Source organism: Dermacentor andersoni, unplaced genomic scaffold (assembly GCF_023375885.2).
Source record: "Dermacentor andersoni unplaced genomic scaffold, qqDerAnde1_hic_scaffold ctg00000041.1, whole genome shotgun sequence".
NCBI lineage: Eukaryota > Metazoa > Arthropoda > Arachnida > Ixodida > Ixodidae > Dermacentor > Dermacentor andersoni.
In genome coordinates, this window is record NW_027314754.1 from 1,306,510 (window position 1) to 1,326,457 (window position 19,948).

Genomic DNA, 19,948 nt, shown 5'->3' on the forward strand with positions numbered 1-19,948 from the left:
ATTCCCAAAACGCCAGCGCAAGCATCGCCTGACGGATTGGAATGAGTTCCGAAAGACACATGTAGGAGACTTCCAAAACATGCACTTGAAAGATTGGGTAGAGATGGTCAGGCAACGAATCCAATCACACACGAAGGAAATAATAGAGAAGTGGGAGCAACCAAGCACGGACAGGCATCTTCTTCATCTCTGGGAGGCACGACATGCCCTCATTAAGAGATGGAAAAGAAATAAGCTCAATCGAAAACTACGCTCACGCATCAACACGCTCAACGAGCAGATCGTCCACTACACTGAACATCTCACTCGTGAGCAGTGGTACGATACGTGCAACAAGCTCAATGACACATTGAATATGAGCTCCACGTGGAATCTCATCCGATCACTCATTGACCCAACCCAGACAAAGACGGAAACGTCCCATAAGCTCCGAAAGCTGCTCGAAACATTTGAGCATACCGATGACCTGTTCAACGAGCTTATAACAACACACATTGCGGATCCAGTGCAACCACAGTATGCCGACTACAAAAGCGCAGAGCCAGAAAATGAGGGTCTCACCGGCCCAATCACATTAGCGGAACTACAGCGTGCCTTAGCAGAAGCAAAGCCGAATAAAGCGCCAGGACCAGACCAAATTACGACAACACAGCTCCGCAACCTTACAGAAGCCGATCATGCATTCTTACTTCAGCACATTAACAATGTGTGGGACACGGGCAGCTTGCCAGAAGAGTGGAAGACTGCCAGCATCATTTTCATCCCGAAGCCTGGCAAGCCCCAAGCCATAGCGAATCTGCGTCCAATATCGCTAACATCATGCGTCGGCAAGCTAATGGAGCGCATCGTGCTTAACAGACTTCTAATTCACCTTGAGCAATCACAACACCTACCCCATAATTTGATTGGATACAGACATCACTTATCTACTCAAGACGTTCTGCTGCAGCTACACGAAGAAATCACAAAGGAAACAAGCAGCGCTCAACTTAAAGCTATTCTTGCCATAGACCTCAAGAAAGCTTTTGACTATGTTAACCACGATGCTATGCTGCGAGAGCTCGAAGCTACTGGCTGCGGAACCAAGCTTTATAACTATATTAGGGACTTCTTACGGAGTCGCACGTACACGCTACGAGTAGGCGACATCACCTCACAACAGTATCCCCATCCGCAGAGAGGTATCCCGCAGGGTTCCGTGATCTCGCCCACTCTCTTTAATCTTGCCATGTGCGTAGTCCATAGAGCGCTACGAGACATCCCCGACATCAAATATGCGATCTACGCGGATGATATCACCATCTGGATCAACACGGGTTCGCCAGGGCATATCCAAGAAACTCTCCAACAGGCTATGAACAGGGTGCATGAGGCTGCTCAAGCTATTGGCCTTAGATGTGCGCCGGAAAAATCTGAGTTGTTACTGGTCCATCACAAAAGATGGAGACCGCCCACCATACAAATTGTAAACGAAGGCGTGCCGATTTCCCAACCAAAATGTATTAAGGTACTCGGTCTCCATATCCAGAAAGATGGAGGTCCCGCTGCGACGGTGCATCACCTGCTCAGACAAGGAGAACAGGTGCTTCACATGATGCGTAGGGTCTCCAACCGAGCAAATGGAGTGAAAGAGGCGGATATGCTTCAACTAAGAAACGCACTAATTATGTCGCGCCTGCGCTATCACCTGCCCTATACCAATCTCCGCAAGCAACATATCAATCGCCTTGATGCGCTCATCAGGAAGGCGACAAAGCTGGCCATCGGCATCCCGTTTAGTGCCAGCACTAAGCTCCTACTTGACATCGGTTGCCATAACACGGTGGAGGAACTAGTCAGCATTCATCGTCGTTCCCAAGAACTGCGTTTGCAGCGCACGTGTCAAGGTACGCACATCCTCCACAGCATCGGCCATCATCCTGAAGCTGCGCCCCTTCTGAACACGCGCCCACTACCCCCGAAACAACGCGAACTTCTAACTATAGCTCCACTGCCACGCCACATGAATCCAGAACGAGGCAAGGAGAGGCGACGACAGCGAGTTGCCTACTTCAAGAGGTACACGGCAAGACACCCTGACGGCATATACTTGTACGCTGATGCTAGCGTTGGTGCACGGGGCTCCGCTATAGCAGTCGTGAATAACAACCTCCAAACTCTACATACTGAGTTACTCCCAGAGACAGATCCGACCTTAGCGGAACTGACAGCCATCGCAACTGCGATCAAACACATGCCCCTTAGTAACTCAGCCTACCCAAGAATCATATTTACCGACTCCATGACGGCTTGCAGGAAATTGTTGCACAACGATCTCCCTGCCCACACTTCGACATTTATTCAAGAGCACCTTCAGGGTCCTCTGGAAATCATCTGGATACCTGGTCATGACGGACTGCCGGGAAATGAAAGAGCTAATCAGCTCGCCTGCGAGACTTTGAACCAGGCACCCTGCATTCCGCGACCAGCCCAGACGAAAAGGTGGGCTCCCCTGCTTCTGCGGCCATATCAAGAGGCAAGACGCAAGTTCCCCAAGCTCAGCAAAGTGCTCACCCGTGAACAAGGTGTACTGATTCGTCAGGCCCAGACTGAAACACTCCCTACACCAGCAAGAATGCACCTCCTCCGCGGCCTCTTACCTGAAGATCCCCCACCCTGCCGATACTGTGGCGAACACCCAAACACATCCCATATCCTCTGGTCCTGTGGACCACCCCCACCTCCCCTTCCTGCCCCCACAAATCTTTCCCCTAAACCCCATGCCGGGTGGCTGACAGAAGCAGCCAGCGCCGACGACCAACGGTACCTTGCGGCGTTTATATGTGCTGCATTGAAGAATGCCGCAAGCGAGGCTCTGGACTGAGGGCCTTTCCACGTTACCACCGAACATGAAAATAAAGTTTTTTCTCTCTCTCTCAGCAGTCATGGAGGCATTACGGAATGAGGGTGTAGGCGAGCCGTATGTAAAAATACTGAAAGATATCTATAGCGGCTCTACAGCCACCGTAGTCCTTCATAAAGAAAGCAACAAAATCCCAATAAAGAAAGCCGTCAGGCAGGGAGACAGGATTTCTCGAATGCTATTCACAGCGCGAGAACAAAAGGTATTCCGAGTCTTGGATTGGCAAGAATTGGGATAAGAGTTCATGGAGAATACCTCAGTAAGTTGCGATTCGCCGATGATATTGCCTTGCTTAGTAACTCAGGGGAGCAATTGCAATACATGCTCACTGACATGTACAGGCAAAGCAGCAGGGCGAGTCTAAAAATAATCTGCAGAAAACTAAAGTGATGTTTAACAGTCTCGGAAGAGAACAGCAGTTTACGACAGGTAGCGAGGCACTGGAAGTAGTAAGGGAATACATCTACTTAGGGCAGGTAGTGACCGCGGATCCAGATCATGATACTGAAATAATCAGACGAATAAGAATGGGCCGGAGTGCGTTTTGCAGGCATTCTCAGATCATGAACAGCAGTTTGCCATTATCCCTCAAGAGAAAAGTGTATAACAGCTGTGTCTTACCAGTACTCACCTACGGGGCAGAAACCTGAAGGCTAAAGAAAAGGGTTCTATTTAAATTGAGGACGACGCAACGAGCATTGTAAAGAATAATGATGTGTGTTATATTAAGGGATAAGAAGAGAGAAGATTGGGTGACTGAACAAACGCGAGTTAATGACATCTTAGTTGTAATCGAGAAAAAGAAATGGGCATGGGCAAGACATGTAATGAGGAGGGAGGACAACCGATGGTTATTAAGGGTTATGGACTGGATTCCTAGGGAAGGGAAGCGTAGCAGGGGGCGGCAGAAAGTTAGCTCGGTGGATGAGATTAAGAAGTTTGCCGGGACAACACGGCCAGAATTAGAACACGACCGGTGTAGTTGGAGAAGTATGGGAGAGGCCTTTGCCCTGCATTGCGCGTAGCCAGGCTGATGCTGATGATGATATGGAGGGCGTCCATAATGAGGATGATATTTGGGGTTTTAAGGCGCAAGGGCCATAAGGGCATCCCACGTAACTTGAGCCAAACGGTAAAAATATGGAAATGTAACGTAGCTGCACAGAGCCAAGGTAATGATGTTTGTCGTCGCTTATAGATACAAAGATTATTTTCTGCGTTCCGCTTAATTACATATATAGTCTAAATTATTAATTCAGTTTCTCAAATATTATAATCTGATGAAAGTGTCCATGAGGAAATGGTACAGTAACATTAAACTCGACACAGCTTTCGGTTGCTCTATACGTGCAACGTAAATGTGTTTTTTCAAGTCTGAAAGAAGCCCACGAATGCACGAAATATTGCCACGCTATTGGCCGCTCTAGGAACTTTGCCTGTATTCGCGGGCTTGTTTCATTGTTGAAAAAACACTTTTATGTAGCCCGTACAGAGCAACAGAAAGCTGTATCGTGAGTTTTTCATTTTTCATGCTGCTCTACAATTTTCTCATTGGCACTTTTCATGTAATTGTAATGTTTAAGAAGTTAATTAGTTATGACTTATTGCGTAATTAGGCGGAATACCAAAAATAACCTGAGTAACTCCAAAGGACGGCGAGCAACATTACCTTGCATCTGTCCAGCTACGTGGCATTTGCACATTTTAGAGGGCAGCTATTAGGCGGCCGTTCCTGCGGCGAGCGTCTGACCAACCGAGCGAACGAGTGCAGCATAAGGATGAAAGAACGAGCGCGGAGCTCGGGTGAAAGTCAGTGACAGCGAAGACAGGGCGGGAGAAAAGCGGAGGAGGAGGGTGTGGCGAAAGCGCGAGAAGAATGGCATAGTGCCGAGCATGACGGGCTTAGCGGCGACGATGGCTACGAGATGGCGCCACAGTAGCGCGCGTCGTCTGTATGGAAACAAAGCACTGCATGAGTGGATGTCTGTCTCCGGCGGCTGCTGTAAAACGCGCCTACGCGTGGCGATTAGCGAGGCGAGGCGATGGCGCCACGCATAGCTCGGTTTGCAACGTGCTGCACGAGACAAATTGTACACACCAGCCAAATAACGCGAAATATAAGGACGTATATCGCTGCAATCAAACTTCGCATCAGGAAGTATCGCAATCGGCTGTGAATTTTTAAGCCGTTGGCTCACGTTACGCTGGACACGTCGTATATTGCACCTTAACATTAAATTGCACACAATAAACACGCTGCATTTTTAGGTAACTAAACTCAAGAATCAAGAAAGGGGCTGACAGATGGAATAGCACACTGTGGTATGAAGTTTGTAAACAGGGATAAGGTGCCTTAGAAAGGCTGGCCAACGTTTCCATAGGAGGGCCTATCTTCGTCAAATGCGGCCTCGTCATCCTCGGCATCTTAGATTTAGAGGGTTAGTGCAGTTACATCACGTGGGGGTGTTGTCGGTGGCGGTTCGTTATAAAGGGAGAGTCTTCAGAGGTAATCAGTCGCCTAACGTGTGTGAGCTTCGTTCCCAAGACGAGGGGACAAGAGCGGGAGAGTGGTAAGGCGGAAAGAAAAGAAAAGAAATGAAAGAAGAAAAAAAATCCGGGCGACACAAAGACGGAAAGAAAAAAAGTATTTATAAAGAAAGAAGGGGGCATGTGAGGGCATTGGGGAGGCGAGAGATTAGGGAGCATTTGGGGGTGTCGTTGAAGGCATGTTTTTGTGGCATTAGTAGAGCCGGTCAGGCGGTCAGGGAGCGAGTAACAAACAGACCTCTCCCCTCAAAAAAACATGGGTTGAAAGAGTGACTTGAGTAGCATAGCAGCAATACGTCGAGTAATCTTGAACTAGTTAAGATGGCGACAAGGAGTCTGCAGTGCAATGTATCGGGTGACTGAAAGGCAGCGGACAGTAGACTACGTTGCTTGATGTAAAGGTGAAAGCCGAAGTTACATTGTGTGCGTAATTCGACGCTGTACTTCTAACTGTAGTATTAGATTTAATATGTTTGCATGTAGAGCACCTGGGACGGCCACATGGACTGGTTCCCAACTTCCTCGTTGTCTTTAGTTTGGCATGCACAAGAATATCTTTAAAATTAGTGTCACGTCTGTAGGCTACTCTAGGTGGGTCGGGAAAAATCTTATTAAGTTTCTAGTTGCTGGTGAGAATTGGGTAGCATTTACTGAGGATGTTATTCACGTTTGGGATTGCGTTTGAGAATTTTGTAGTAAGAAGAGGCGCTGTTGTTCTTGTGATCCTCGGGTGGGGCTTGAGGACCTCGACTCGATCAAGTTTGGTTGCAGCGGTGTAGGCTATTTGAAGGTCACTGTTTGAGTGGCTCCTGTTTTATAGGGTTTCTTTAAGGGTGATCGAGTATATTTATGTAGTCTTGGTTTTCAACGCAAATGGGACGTAGTCGTGTGGCTTGGCCTTCAAAGATGGCTTGCTTGCAATGTCTGGGATGGTGGCTCTTATATGTTAGGTACTGTTGTTTCTCGAAAGTTTTCCTATACAGCGTTGTCTTTAGCCCCCCCATTGTTAATGTATATTGTTGTGTCCACAAAGTTTATACGCTCAGTTGAGGATTCTGATGTGAATTTTATTGTTGGGTGAAAAGAATTTAGAAATACTACATATTTATCTAGACTGTCTTGACCATGTCCCCATATTATGAGCATGTGGTCTATGTATCGTAGGTATGTGTGGGGCTTGTCAGTGCAGCGCGATGAAAATCTGTTTCCAGAATGCCCATAATTATGTTCGCGTAGATTGGTGCAACAGGCGTACCCATGCTTGTACGATGTATCTGTAGGTAGTAACTCTCCTCAAATTCAAATTAGTTATGTGTTAAAACTAATTCAAGGAGAGACAAGTAGACTTCTGTAGAGGGTAGTGCATTGTGTTCAGACAGCGTTTGTTTTATCGAAGATAAACCATCAGGGATTGGAATGTTGGTGTACAGGGCCCTGACGCCTAGCGTTGCAAGAATTGTGTTGTGGGGTAGTGTACCTTTGTATTATAGTTCTCTATAATTCTTAGCAGGTGGGGCGTATCTTGTACAAATGACGGAAGTGCTTTTGGCAAGTCACCAAGGTAGTGGTTAAGGAATGTGGAGATGCTCTCTGTCGGGTTGTTGTTTTATACTATCGGGCGACCTGGGATAATAGCGGTGTATAGTTCAACGGATGGAATTTAATGAGCTTTTGGAAGGTGGTAAACACCCGGCAGTTTTGTTGCTTGGTTTAAGGAATTTGTATTCTGGTGGTGTAATCAATTCATCAACTAAAAGTGATTTGAGCCTGTTGGCAATTGTCACTGTATAGGATAACGTCGGATCGTTACCTAGCTTACGGTAATGTTCTCGGTTGTTTAGTTGTCTATAAGCCTCGTGTGTGTATTTTTCTACTGGTCAAGTAACTATACTTCTACTTTTATCTGCTTCCTTAATAACAATGTGATTCCGGTAACTAAGATTTGAAACGATATGGCTCTCCGACACAGTTATGTTTTTATTTGGCTTAGATGTCTTGGATTGCTGAGAATTATAGAGAACTATAATACAAAGGCACACTACCCCACAACACAATTCTTGCAACGCTAGGCGTCAGGGCCCTGTACACCAACATTCCAATCCCTGATGGTTTATCTTCGATAAAACAAACGCTGTCTAAACACAATGCACTACCCTCTACAGAAGTCTACTTGTCTCTCCTTGAATTAGTTTTAACACATAACTAATTCGAATTTGAGGAGAGTTACTACCTACAGATACATCGTACAAGCATGGGTACGCCTTTTGCACCAACCTACGCGAACATATTTATGGGCATTCTGGAAACAGATTTTCTATCGCGCTGCACTGACAAGCCCCACACATACCTACGATACATAGACCACATGCTCATAATCTGGGGACATGGTGAAGACAGCCTAAATAAATATGTAGCATTTCTAAACTCTTTTCACCCAACAATAAAATTCGCATCAGAGTCCTCAACTGAGCGCATAAACTTTCTGGACACAACAATATACATTAAACATGGGGGGGCTAAAGACAACGCTGTATAGGAAACCTTCGGAGAAACAACAGTACCTAATATATACGAGCCACCATGCCAGACATTGCAAACAAGCCATCTTTGAAGGCCAAGCCACACGACTACGTCGCATTTGCGTTGAAAACCAAGACTACATAGATATACTCGATCACCTTAAAGAAACCCTATCAAACAGGAGCCACCCAAACAGTGACCATCAGATAGCCTACACCGCTGCAACCAAACTTGATCGAGCCGAGGTCCTCAAGCCCCACCCGAGGATCACAAGAACAACAACGCCTCTTCTTACTACAAAATTCTCAAACGCACTCCCAAACATGAAGAACATCCTCAGTAAATTCTACCCAATTCTCAGCAGCAACCAGAAACTTCATAAGATTTTTCCCGACCCACCCAGTGTAGCCTACAGATGCAACACCAATTTTAAAGATATTCTTGTGCATACCAAACTAAAGAAAAAGAGGAAGTTGGGAACCAGTTCATGTGGCCGCCCCAGGTGCTCTACATGCAAACATATTCAATCTATTACGACAGTAAAAAGTACAGCGTCGAATTACGCACACAAGGTAACTTCGGCTTTCACCTCCACATCAAACAACGTAGTCTGCTGTCTAGAATGTGCCGCTTGTAGCAAAGAATACATAGGTGAGACTGGGCAACAAATTCATACAAGACTCAACGGTCACTGCGTGGACACAAAACAGTTTATCTAAAGCAGTAGCCAGCCACTTAAATGAACATGATCATATTTTACAAAGCAAGGCTCTATATACTACAAGCAAATTTCCGTTCACCTCCCGAAAGGAAATATACGAAATCATACCTAATACACAAATTAAATTGCCTATACCCGACGGGAATTAATTTGGCACGTGGCAACTTAGAACCTTTAAAAGCTTTAACTTAAATCTGAAATTCTCATATTATCAACCAAGACACAAAACACATTATGCTACCAGTTAACCTCAATACTTAACCTCGCCTACACTACCACTTCGAAAATTTTTTCCTGCCTATTACTCAGTTTAACATACTCTTTGAGGTTTTTACGTTTATATGAACTGTACAACCCCTCTTTTCTTATGTACACTTGCCCCCTCCCACTTCTGCGCACGTCACTCTCCTATTTGTTCGTCCAGTTTCGGTTCTCCCCTTCTCTTTCCCTTTTTTATTATATTTTTTTTAAACACCCTCTCCAACACACTCCGAAATCTCAGACGTCAGTACGCCTTTTTCGGCACCTTACTCCAGGGTATCGCCATTTCTGGATGCCGCCGCAATGACACCTAAGTTGAGCGACTTGGGATAATGCCCTTTGAAAGACCATGTCGCTGCCTTTCAGTCACCCCATACATTGCATCGCAGAGTCCTTGTCGCCATCTTAACTACTTCAAAATTACTCGACGTATTGCTGCTATGCTATTCAAGTCACTCTTTCAACTCAAAGGAAGGGGGTTAACCAAGGGGCCCGATTTTTATTACTCATATCATAAGAAGCCAACTTAGCTTCTTATAATATGACTTTCAACTCATGTTATTTTTTGTTTTGTGGGGCGGTCTTTTGTGTCACTCGCGTACTGACCACCTGACCGGCTCTACTAATGCCACAAAAACATGCCTTCAACCACACCTCTGAGTGGTCCCTTACCCCTCGCTTCCCCAACGCCCTCCCGTGCCCCTTTTTATATATATATATATATATATATATATATATATATATTGTTTTCGTCTTACTGTCGCCCGTTCTCTTTTCTTTATTTTCTTTTCTCCCCGCCTTTTCACTCTCCCGCTCTTGTCCCCTCGTCTTGGGAACGAATCTCACACACGTCAGGCGACTCATTAATTCATTACCTCTGAGGTCTCTCCCTTTATAACCAACCGCCACCGACAACCCCCCACGTGACGACACTGCAGTAACCCTTTAAAACTAACATGCCGAGGATGACGAGACCGCCTTTCACGAAGATAGATCGTCCTGTCGAAACGTTCGCCAACCTTTCTGTGGCACTTTATCCCTATTTACAAACTTTGAACTTTAATGTGTTTTACAATGTGTTTTGTTGTAACACAAGCAGAAATACTTCCATTCCTCATAGCGTATTACTCACTTAGAGTAGGGCTCAATGAGTCATTGTATATTGGTGGCTAGGACGTTTTGTACAAACATGAGGATTTTTTTTAATGTAAACTAGTAAACTATTTTAGATAGATCATGCATGATGAGGATCGTACAGAGAATACGTTGCGTAGTAAGAACATCGGGCAGGTCGAGAGAGGACAAGCGCTGACTTTCATCTGTTTTGTTGTGGATCTGGAGCGCACACACACACACACACACACACACACACACATATATATATATATATATATATATATATATATATATATAAACGAGAAGAGAGGGGGTTAACGTAGGGTCCCGATTTTTATTAGTCATATCATGAGAGGCCAACAAACACTGACACCAAGGACAGCGTAGGGGAAATTGCTTGTGTTTAATGAATAAAATAAAGAAACGATAAATTAATGGAAATTAAAGTGGATGGAAAAACAACTTGCCGCAGGTGGGAACCGAACCCACAACCTTCGCATTTCGCGTGCGATGCTCTACCAATTGAGCTACCGCGGCGCTGTTTCCCCATCCACTTCTTGCGTATTTATGTGTCGTAGTAGAACCCTGGGAGTGTTAGCCAGCGCCATCACTCACATACCTTGGCGGCGGACGTGGAACGTCCTTCTTGCCGCAGGCGTCACGAGAACGTGATCTTTTTGGGTGAAGGCAACTGGTCAATAAACCCACACATGCTACCGGAAGGCATCAATGTTGCCGGATTCGAGACCCTCGATATGTAATAAACGAGAAGAGAGGGGGTTAACCGAGGGTCCCGATTTTTATTAGTCATATCATGAGAAGCCAACAAACACTGACACCAAGGACAGCATAGGGGAAATTGCTTGTGTTTTAAAGAAAGCTTAAACACAAGCAATTTCCCCTACGCTGTCCTTGGTGTCAGTGTTTGTTGGCTTCTCATGATATATATATATATAAACCTGCAAAGGAAAGAACCGATAGAGAGAAAGAATAAAAACTGCTACGGAAGTCAAGGCCTTTGGCAGGGCCTTGACGTTCCTCCGTGGGAGACCTGAGCCCGGGTCGCGTTAAACCTTGCCGGACGTACAAGAAAGTTGTATCCATCCGCACATTGAGCTCTTGCCCATTACCAGCATATATATATATATATATATATATATATATATATATATATATATATATATATATATATATATACATAGATTAACCTGCAAAGGAAAGAACCGATAGAGAGAAAGAAGAAAAACTGCTACGGAAGTCAAGGTCTTTCTTAGATAAAGACACAGATGGCTTACTGACACATTGAGGACATTGAGCTCTTGCCCATTACCAGCATACCCAAACTTATTCCCTGCTACTATAGTAGACTACAATACACTCTAGTGGCCCGACCGGAAAGCCGCACTGCCCTCTCGGCGCTCGGAAACAACACGGAGCGCCGCTATAGGGTTCTCCGTAGCGCTACTGCACCTTTTCCTAGGGTGTAATGAACTAGAATATAAACCCGGATGACACGTGTGGCCATGGCTGTCCCGAGCCTTGCGATCCGCTGCGTCAGCAGTTACAAAGTGACGACTGTACGTGCATCGGTGCTTTCTATAACATTACTGGAGTGCCGTGCGGGTATATAGAATTTTGACGACATGTAGTTCACGACATGATGAAGTGTAGGACGTAATCACTCTGTTTTGCTCCGGGTTGCTGGAGCGGCTTCTCGGGCGCTCCGACGGCGTCCTTTTTCCAGCTCCTTAGGGCGTAGATTTCGGCAGAAAGTGTCGTAAATAATATTATCATAATTAACTGTGCCTTAATTAACTGCGCCTTAAAGAACACGAAAAGTCGTGGGTTCGACTTCGACCAACGGTTGTGGGTTAGAATGCTTAATGAACTCTATCCTAATTAAATGTGCCTTAATTAACACCAAAGTTCGTCAGCTTCACTCCCACCGAAGCTCGGGGGCTCGACTCCCACCAAGGGTCCTGGCTTCGCGCCCCTTAATTAACTCAACTTTAATTAAGTATGGCATAATCAACTTCGCCCTAATTAACACCAAAGGTCTTAGACTCGACTCTCACAAAAAATCGAGAGTTTGGCTTCCACAAGCGGTGCGGAGTCGAGAGCCTTAATTAACTTCACTTTACTTAACACCAAAGGACGTGTATTCGACTCCCACGAAAGGTCGAGGGTTCGTAGCCTTTTCGGATCATAGAGTAGCTATGCCACCGCCAACATCAACTTATTTACTGCCTCATTAGCCATATACTGTTTTCGCATTAATAAGCTTGCGCCAAAACTATATGGAATTCACGCTAAGATGTATGCCTAAATAACGAATTACTGCAATTGCTGTGTAGCGAAGGTTCTGAGCCTAGGTGGTTAATATGAAAAAAAAAAAAATCTGCACTGGTCACCAAAATACATAGAAGCAACTAAGCGAGTAAACTGACTATCTTATGTTTGCGTCAACCAGAAAGCAAATACACGCATTATAACTACAGCTGAAACTACTGAAGGAACCCTACAACGCAGCTAAAGCTGCTAGAAAAGGTAGCAGTGGCGCCATCTCGCGGTGTCCGTGTAAAAGGAGGACTCGGAACCTAGGCGGTCGCACCACTAGCTGATGCTTACGATGACGTACAGTAAAGGACGCGAGTTTAATCAAACATTTTATAAAATAGCAAACTTAAGGAAGGTGGCAGTAAATGGGAAGGTTAAAGTGCGTATGTTTGTAATCGCAGACGTCTCGCAGATTTGGCTGAATTAGGAAAATTAATCGCTTAGCTCACGCCTAAAGCAGCTGCAGAACATTTTGCCCCCTTGTGATCGAAGCCAATTAGCCGCAGTGATGGCAGACAGCATCGTGGAGGACGAGGGCGTCGCGTGAGGTTGCAGAATCGCACTAGCAGGTGGCCGCGCTATGGCCACCGACACCTCAGGACATGGCCAAGTTTACTTAGCACTGCACGTTCATGGTAGATATTGGCCCCGGCTGTGGACTGGGAAATTACTGCTCAATTACTGGCACTGATGTGTATAACTGAAAAATGAAAACAGTAATAATGCACTTCAGAGGTAAAAAAGCGTCATTTTTGTCATGCCCATTAACTATTATCGCGCCTGCTTCTCTGGTATTGCGGAACATTCATCAAATTGGATCGTATTGGTTGTAGAATAACAAGACCAAAGATATATTGATCTTACCTGGGTAGGTCAAGCTATGTGCCAGCTCGTGAGCAATTGTAGTACCGATGCCACCATAGTTGAACGAACTGAAATAGAAGAAATTGTGGTAGCTTTAATAGGTGGCTAGTGACTAATAATAATAACAGTAATAGGTGACTAATAGGTGGCGTAGCTTTAATACGGTGGGTCAATATCTGGCAGCATGCGTATATCTATATCTATATCTATATATATATATATATATATATATATATATATATATATATATTGTCGCAGTTCAACGTGAACAAGAGACACCACGTTGAGCACAAGAGCAATACGGCAGAACAGCCTGTTGCAAAACCACCAGAACAAAGACGTCTTCTTGCTCTCTGCATTTCCCTAGTCCCACTACATAGAGTTCGTTAAAGCACTATCCTAATCGTCGTCTACATGTCTACATACAGCACGCGTCATTTGCCCTCTCTCTAAAAGAGCCCCGATGCTAAACAATAAACTTCGCCTGGTGAAAAGAGAAGTCCGTCGTACAGTCACTCGCATATGGCTTCATGCGCACTACGTGCACAAATTCAGAACGGTGTTGGCGACGCTATGTGCAGTAAGGGCTATTTGGCATTACCTCGTATGTGGCGTCACTTAGCCATTGCAGAACGTTTAGGGTCCGAAATATCACCCGATGAGTTTCTCGGATAGCGCCCGTTTCCGTATGGGCGTCTAGACCCATACTCGGTCACCGGGTTCGTCAGTTACATATCTATGATGGGTATTATAACGACCTCTGTCATACTCTTGCTGCCGGTGCATTCGCACGGGTGCGAGCTGCCTCGCTTAATCAGCACGTTGCGTAAACGCATCGGCATCCATGTCAATGTCGTCAGGTTCGTGTGGTAGCATGGCATCGAGCACCGTCGTTACTTCCCGTCCATGAACAAGGCTGAATGGAGTCATCCATGTAGTTTCTTGTTTAGTCATGTTATTAGAAAACGTAATATCAAGCAGAATCTAGCCCCAATCTTTGTGCTCACTATTCACGTACATTGAAAGCATGTCTTTGATTGTTTTGTACAGGTGCTGTGTTAGTTCGTTTGTTTGTGGATGGTAGGCTGTTGTCTTTCGATGAGTCCTGGCTAATAGTATTTTTGCCACACTCTGTTCAGCGTTCGCGTGTACTCTAGATGCCCAGAAGGGATCTCGTATGACTTGCTTCCAGTACCTCACAACGAGCAGCAGCAGTAACGACGAGCAAATAGCTGGATCCTCAAGATCAGTTCATTTTTTATAGAATTTTGTTCCTTAAGCAAAACGATTAGAATGCTCTTGCGAAAGCTTTAGGAGCGGTCTGAGTTTCTTCGTCCAAAAAATTAATCAGGCCAAGCAGCTCAGGGTCGTCACATTGTTGTTGTGCAGTGGTAGACGTGTCGAGAAGACCGAGGAATGCGGTGTCCTCTCCATTGGAAGAAGGAGCTGACAGGCCGTCAGCGTCGGTATGCGTTTCCCCGACCTGTAATTAGCCGTCGCATTAAACTCTTGCAGTCTAAGGCTCCAACGTGCTTGACCTGCTGATCAGATTTTCGACGATCGCCGGCTGTGTTCGCCGTTTTCGTTGAGCATTGAGTGTTGCCTGTTTTTCTGGGCACATGTTCGCCCAAGAAAACGCTAGTTTCTATAATCGCAGTTTTGCTGCCTTCTTCACCGTCACTACTACGTGACAATGTTAGGGCTAACGTATGAAGACAGCGCAGATTCTTGAAAACGTCCTCACAGCATGATGCCCACGACAACATCATGCCGTTGCCACCAGGCAGCTTTGTGAAGGGTGATATGATGGCAACAAAATTTCCCATAAACCGTCTCAGCAAAGAACCTGTCCAACGAAATTGCAGCATTAATTTCAGAACATTGGATTAGAAAATTCAGCACCGACGTGAAGTTTCTTTATATTCGTGAGGACCCTGGCCTCCCATACTACATGACAGAGTAATGTGAGCTGTCTGACTACAAAAAGCGGCAATTCGCTGAGTGCAGTCGTAGGTCAGTGTTTGTTAGGAATGTCAGGACAAATTACAGGAGCTAAAGGTGCGTGTACAAAATCCGGAGCGAAGGGCATGACGTTACATTCTTGTAAACAATCGCATGTAGCACATGCTGTCTTCGGGCGATCCACTTCTGCCACTGGCACTTGCGGATATCCCGACCGCAAATATAATGAAGAAAAAAATTCTTTCTAGCCAGTCAATGGCATCATCTATTTAGCGTACGACATAGATGTCCGCGCGAATGATCTTGCTATTGCACTGGTACTCTAGACAGAAGCGAATAGAGCCGTACATTTTCGTAAGAAAGACAACAGGAGACACCCAAAAATTAAATGATAGTCGAATTACTCGACGGCGAAGCCGGCCGTTGTCTTGCCCATTGATAACAAGATTGTCGGTTGCACATAAGCGATACGGGCGTTGTCCAAATGGCGAGCTGGAAGGCGGTGTTGATGTGATGCCGAACGGTGGACGTGCCGACGAAAAATGTTTGCGTGAGCATTAAAAGAATAAAATTCTTCCAAGACACACAAAGTCTGGCAACACTTAGCCAGGGTAGAGCATACGGCAGTGGAGAAACCAAATAAATCGGTGAACAATGTGCAAGGCGTAGATAAAGAACTGAACGTAGAGCAGCTGGCATAAGCTATGTGAACCGACACGCCAACGACTTGTATGTCGTCCGTGTCTTCCAGACCACCAATTAAGTCTCCTCGAATCAGTGTCACATGATACGGGATCGGATTTGTAACAAAGATATTAATACAGCCTTTCCTTATTACTTCGGCAGCGTACTGCAGCACAACCGCTTTCCGAGTAGGAAACAGGCCAGATAAGAAGAATAGAGTGATTCAGTCGGTGAAATTGCTGCAGCACCGGGGATGAAGCCCTCAGGTGTTGCGCGGAATGTTAGTTTCTTTGGTTCATGAGTAGTTTGGTGTAAATGAAAGGAACGTGAGCCATGATCCCATTTCAAATTGGTGATAGTTCAAGTTCGGCTCGTGCGCAATGTAAGACGGCGCTAATGTGCAAAATAGAATCTCTACAGTGGATAGCGTCATGAGAGAAAGAAATGACAACCATTTCAAAAGAGTACACGACATATTCAATGACCGTATGGTTCTACACACTGCTAAAGGGTGAACATGCCGAACAGTTGCTGTGTGAGAGGCCAACCTATAAGATGGCGTCGCGACTTTGAAAAGCGAGCGATAATGTTCTGCGTCAATAAAATAGACGGTGACCCCAGTGTCCACGAGAGCGACTGAGCACACACGTTCATCACAAAATTCTGTTAAATTTGACAGGTGACAGTGAAGACTTTTGGGGTTCGACGGCGCAGCAGCCTCTGCCGTGTGGACGGCGACAAACAGCACTCATCTTCTCAAGACACAGAACGAGATCGCATCACTGATAACGAATGGCGGCGCGCAGAACGCGAACGACGGGCAACGGGCATCCAACGAATACTGGGTGACAGGGCCAAAGAGGGGTCGCAACAGCTGTAAAATAAGCGTGGCATTTCGGCACCCCAAAATGCCATGTGTGTCAACGCGATTGAACGCCTTGAAAAGGGCGAGCAGCGTGAGCGCCACAGCCACACCTAACTCGTATTGGGTGATCACCTGTCACGCGGCACTAGTTTGTGACGGCAGGTCCAGGTGACAGACGCAGCTGGCCCAACAACGCAACAGTGCCTTTTGGCAAAGCCTGGATACGATGTCGGCGTTACTGAGAGCGGGGGCTGCAGTTGCACGGAGTGGTCGGAGTCTGGCTACCACATCAGCTTAACTGAGAGGCACCGCTACAGGGAGCTGTTGGCGTGGCACAGACAGAACTTCGGTCATTTCTTGTTCAATCACGCTTGGCGGAGCGTGGGCACAAAATTCAAAGAAAGCTGCTGTATATGCTGCGGCTCAGCTAACGGCACTAAGGACAGCTGACGGGCAACATCCTTGCCCACAAATGCCTTCGTCTCTGCGAGCACCATTGACTGATAAGAAAATGCATCCAATTCTGCGAGGTGTTCGTCTTGCAAAAGAGGCTGAGGTGGCAAAGGTTCTGGCTTGTGGAATTTTTCGTAACTTTAGCATGAAATCAAAATTTGAGGACCCCTAAGTTCTTCTAACTTGTAAATGCGAAAGCATTGATGTCCGCTTGAACGCCACTAAGTAGTGTTTCGAGGTGACTCCTCTAGGAAAAGCAATTGCGTTGAGACACCTGGCTCATTTTGATTTGTCCTAACCGGGGCGCAGTTGGAAAGCAGATGAGAGCTTGTGCAGACAAGGAACGCGCGTGTAACACAGCGTTATCGAGAGCGAGAGAGGGGATGACGTGGCGTGGCGTTTAAGCCCTCTGCCCTCACGCAATACCTGGCGCCCCAGCACGGCAGCAAGTGCCTCCTTTCGCCCGCTCTGTTCCGTCGAGGAGCCCTGGTGACACGGTGTCGCAGCCAATGGGAATGCACCGGCCGTTCAGTAATGTCTGCTATTCTGCAGACTATTGCAGACTTCTGCTATTCAAACTGCTGTTCTACATTCATGTCAAAACTTTCCTTACTATGTCCGATTCCAACTTGGTCGCACTCACCTGCAAAAGTCCAGAATGACTTCCATATAACTCGAGAATCACTCACCCGGTTCTTGCGCTCTTTCCCGCCAACGCTGCACAGCTTCCGCAGAGCAGCGTGACAAAACGCGTTGCGCATAGTGGCGAAACACCAGTACGAAACAACACATAAATTAGCCGCACCCACTAGGCTGACCACACCCGCATGAGAGAAAACACATTCACTTTGGGTCATCGTCCCATTGGTTGTACGATATTTTCAAGGTACCCTGAAGCTACCATCATTTGTAAAGAGGTCGATTGGCTGCTTATTCGGAGTGGCTAACTTGAGGGTGAGGTCATATAAACAAGTCCGAGGAGAAGCGGTGAGCCTGTGCTGATAATGCTGCTGATAATAGGCCAGCGCTCTTCTTCGCTACTAAACAAATGTCAAAAAAATAAAGCTATAGTTAATTGAAATGTGTACTACCACAGAAGGATGATAAATTTCAGTGCATGTGGAGGTGCATACTGTAAGAGTCCACCTAGTGGACTGTCAAATTCGGCAGCTGCAAATGTGCTGATTGGATGGAGCTGTGCGAGCGAGGAGGACACGAGTGGTCCCAGCCAATCAGCACGGCTGAAATAGACAATCCTCTAGGTGAACTCTTACAGAGTACCCCACGCCTTGACAAACAACGGGCCGCGGATTTCGGCGACAAACGCGGCCTGTAACTCCCAGCCTTGGCGGCAGAGAAACGCAATACACCGCTGCCACTGATCACCCAATCTAAACCTTCAGATGCTAGAAATGACTCACGCGACAACAGGTGCGCTAGAAAGAGTTATTTTATTAGTTCCTTGCAGTACTGTGAAACTGCAGGACTCATTGGCCAGTAGGAATGCCAGGTGTCCATATCGATGAGTTAATTCACACCGCGTCAACTGCTTACCTTCTAGGCAATAGATGGCACTTAGTTAGATTGACACAGGAAATATTTTGGCCTTGTAACTATAAGCTGCGTTTTCAAGAATGCGACAACAGGCCTTCGCTTGATCTGTACGCTTTCTCAGCTGTTCTTTTTGCATCCTTAGGCAGCAGAAAGGGCAAATACACTGACAAATGGTGATCCCCGTAAAAAGTTCACTTCCTGTGGAGGACAAATGGTTAAAAAGGGCTGCCTGGTGCGCATTAAGTGTCATGCAACCGTGTCTGGCGATGACGTAATTTTATTGCATATGGAAGCGTTCGTCAAACGGCAAGAAAGCCCGCTTAGGCAGTGATAAAATGAGTTCAGACCGATGGTCTCAATTTCATAGCGTCATGAGTCTCACCTACGACGGCCACATGCACGTTAACATTTCGAGGCTTGATCTCGGACGCTAAAAGTGTCAATTGTTAATTTTATTGTATTTCTTGTTTCCGATAACTATAGCGTACTGGGCTAAATGTACACTACAGATAGAAGTCATTGCGTAGGTAGATCCTGAATGTCACCCACATTGTCCAAAGCTGTGCGAGTGCGCCAAAGTGCAACGTTCCGCTTAATGTACAATGAATAACAGTACTAGTACAGAATAATTCACCTTCGTCACTTCTTAAGGTTCTCTCCTAATGCCTTTCATGAAGATGATCTCCTTCTTTTACTTGCCGTTAGCGATTATTACAGGGAAAATACGACTGAATGTATGGGTGATACATTCAATCCTTTGTCTCAGAGCGGAGAAAAAACGCTTAAGAGAAATAAAATTAACGAACTTGATTCATGGGCCGGTACATAAAAAAAAATATTGCAGAACTCATCTTACAATGGCTTTCGATGCTAATGCGATTAGCATTCGACAGATTTAGCAATATGCTATATTTCTGGAGGGAGAGTTATATCACATGATTAGTGGCCCCTCGGAGGATTTCTTTACATCAGGAAATTCCTTTTATTCACTAGGTTTAGGGTGAGGTAGACACATTGGTGATCCTAATTTGCGCAATGGCAAGGTGGTTGTAAAATTCTAGATGTAGCTGCTCCTTCTTATGTCATTTCATGGAACTACTGGTCATCTACGAGCACTTAGAATTGAAAGTAAGCGCTGGTACTGTATTCACGTGTCTTTATA

At 45.8% G+C, this 19,948-nt stretch overlaps 1 protein-coding gene across 2 annotated transcripts in view; it reads right to left on the bottom strand.

Annotated features, from left to right (window-relative positions):
- The window catches only part of LOC126531200 (membrane metallo-endopeptidase-like 1), a 232,426-nt gene that overhangs the window by 195,920 nt on the left and 16,558 nt on the right, over positions 1 to 19,948 (bottom strand). For both annotated transcript variants that reach the window (XM_072285753.1, XM_072285752.1), the window contains exon 7: positions 13,269 to 13,336. In XM_072285753.1, the coding sequence (XP_072141854.1) occupies positions 13,269 to 13,336 (68 nt within the window). The remainder of the gene's footprint in view (positions 1 to 13,268; positions 13,337 to 19,948) is intronic.